General features: G+C 50.8%; 1 protein-coding gene across 1 annotated transcript in view; it reads right to left on the minus strand.

Annotated features, from left to right (window-relative positions):
- The window catches only part of CALR3 (calreticulin 3), a 26,449-nt gene that overhangs the window by 5,980 nt on the left and 18,195 nt on the right, over positions 1 to 2,274 (minus strand). The window contains exons 7-8 of the mRNA XM_010845671.1: positions 1,162 to 1,350; positions 8 to 84 (exon numbers count right to left, since the gene is read on the minus strand). Of these exons, the coding sequence (XP_010843973.1) occupies positions 8 to 84; positions 1,162 to 1,350 (266 nt within the window). The remainder of the gene's footprint in view (positions 1 to 7; positions 85 to 1,161; positions 1,351 to 2,274) is intronic.

Raw genomic sequence — 2,274 nt, forward strand, 5'->3', positions numbered from 1 at the left:
GCCCCCCTGCCAGTCCCCGTCCAGTTCGCCCTTCCAGTCACTCGGCTTGCTGGCGCTGGCATCCAGAAAATGCTTCTCCCAGTCCTTCAAATGCGTGCAGGGGGAAAAAGTTAGATTCTCAGCTTTGAGAAAGGAAATCTGCCGAGAGGCAGAGGCAGGCCTGTGACCCCGGGTGCCCTTTTCTCCTCCTCAACTTGATGGTGGAAGGGCTGAGTGCTGGGGTTCCTAACTTCACCAGGGGTTTCGACCACAGCCTGCAGTTTGAGGTCCTTTTGGTTAGACAGCATCACCAACTCAGTGGAAATGAATCTGAGCAAACTCCGGAAGGTAGTGGAGGACAGAGAAGCCTGGCGTGTTGCAGTCCATGGGGTCGCAAAGAGGGGGACAAGACTTATTGACTAAACAACAAGAGGAAACTAATACGCAGCTGTTACAGTCATGGATGCTTGGCTGCTGGTTACAAGCATGATGCTCAAAAATGCTATGTTCAAATGCAGAATGAAAAGAAAATCATTTTTATAAAGGTTGCTGAGGCATTTTCTTTTTTTTGGAAAAAGACATTGGTTTGGAACTTCTCTGGTGGTCCAGTGGTTAAGACTCCATGCTCCCATTGCAGGGGCCACAGTTTGATCCCTGGTCAGGGAACTAAGATCCCACATGCCGCAACTAAGGCCTGGCACAGGTGCAAGCATGCTCAGTCGTGTCCGACTCCCTGCAACCCCACTGACTGCGGCCCACCAGGCTCCTCTGTCCATGGGATTGTTCAGGCAACAATACTGGAGTGGGTTGCCACGCTCCCCTCCAGGGGATCTTCCCAACCCAGGGATCAAACTCAAGTCTCTTGCAGTGGCCAGCGGATTATTCTTTACTACTTGAGGCACCTGGGAAACCCAAGACCTGGTGCAGCCAAATAAATAAAGATTTTTAAAATATCGGTTAAGAAAACAAACCCTTCTTGCTTTCATCTCAAATACTTCTAACTCCTTCACAATACCGTGCAGTATGCAGCTGTGTGGCTGGTCTCAGCACATGCACTCTAGGGAGGGCTCCTTGTTTGACTGTTAGCACCATCACTACCAGCCAGGCAGCACTTGCACGGCACCTGGGCACTCACAATCTACGCTTTACACCTTCTAGCAGCTGTGTAGGAAGAATCCACACCTGGGATTTGTCCTTGGCAGCCTGGTCCCAGCCCTCAGCCTCTGCTGATGCCTTCTCCATTTTCTTCAGTGACGTTAACTGCCAGTCATACTCGATGCTTCCGGATTCAATCGACTGACCATCAATTTTCACTTCGTAAGTGAGGTCTGGTCTTAAAACCAGAGTGTAGAGGTGTGTAAAGCTATCAACCTGCGTGTTTTGTGGGGAGAAGAAGAAAAGAATGAGACCCTCGATGTTTCCTAACACTCTCCTGATGAATTGTCCAACAACTGAAGCTTGGCTGGGGCAGGCCTAGTTTCTTTCTTGGGCATGGTTAAAAGCCCAGACTGGACATAAGGAAAGCATTTAACATTCAATAAAGGAGGTCTGGAGACTTCCCTGGTGGTCCAGTGGTTAAGAATCCACCTTGCAACGCTGGGGATGAAGGTTGATCCCTGGTCGGGGAACTACATGAGAGGGAGCGACAAAGCCCATGTGGGGCACAGCTACTGATCCCGGGTACCACAACTGGAGATCCGTGTGCCGCAATGAAAGATCCCAAGGATGCAACTAAGACCAATGCAGTCAAATAAATATATTTTTTAAAAAAACAAAAAAACTCTGTGCTTCCACTGCAGGGGGCATGGGTTCAATCCCTGCTTGGGGAACTAAGATCCCTTCAAGCCACACAGTGCGGCCAAAAATAAATAAAATAAAGGAAGATTGGAAGGTGGGTGGGAGGGTGCCTAGGGAAGCTGGGGGTTCCCAGGACATGCCTGTCACCAGCAGAGGAGACCCCAGCACCATACCCCCGCAGCATCAGTGTCACTGGGGGTACAGGGGCAATGCTCATTCCCAGGTCAGCCCTGATCTGCTGCCTTGGAACTCAGCGGACCCTCTGGTCACTTTCACAGGCCCTCCGGGGTCTCTGATACCACTCAGGTTTGAGAACCAACACCCTGGCATAAAGGCCCTGCCAGGAGGAGTCTCTCCCTGCTAAAAGCCAAATCCAAACACTTTCAGGGGCTTCCCTAGTGGCTCAGTGGTAAAGAATCCGCCTGCCAATGCTGGAGACATGGGTTCAGTCCCTGGTCCAGGAAGATCCCACATGCTGTGGAACAACTAAGCCCGTAC

The sequence above is a fragment of the Bison bison genome, unplaced genomic scaffold (assembly GCF_000754665.1).
Source record: "Bison bison bison isolate TAMUID 2011002044 unplaced genomic scaffold, Bison_UMD1.0 scf7180017864221, whole genome shotgun sequence".
In the NCBI taxonomy this organism is placed as follows: Eukaryota; Metazoa; Chordata; class Mammalia; order Artiodactyla; family Bovidae; genus Bison; species Bison bison.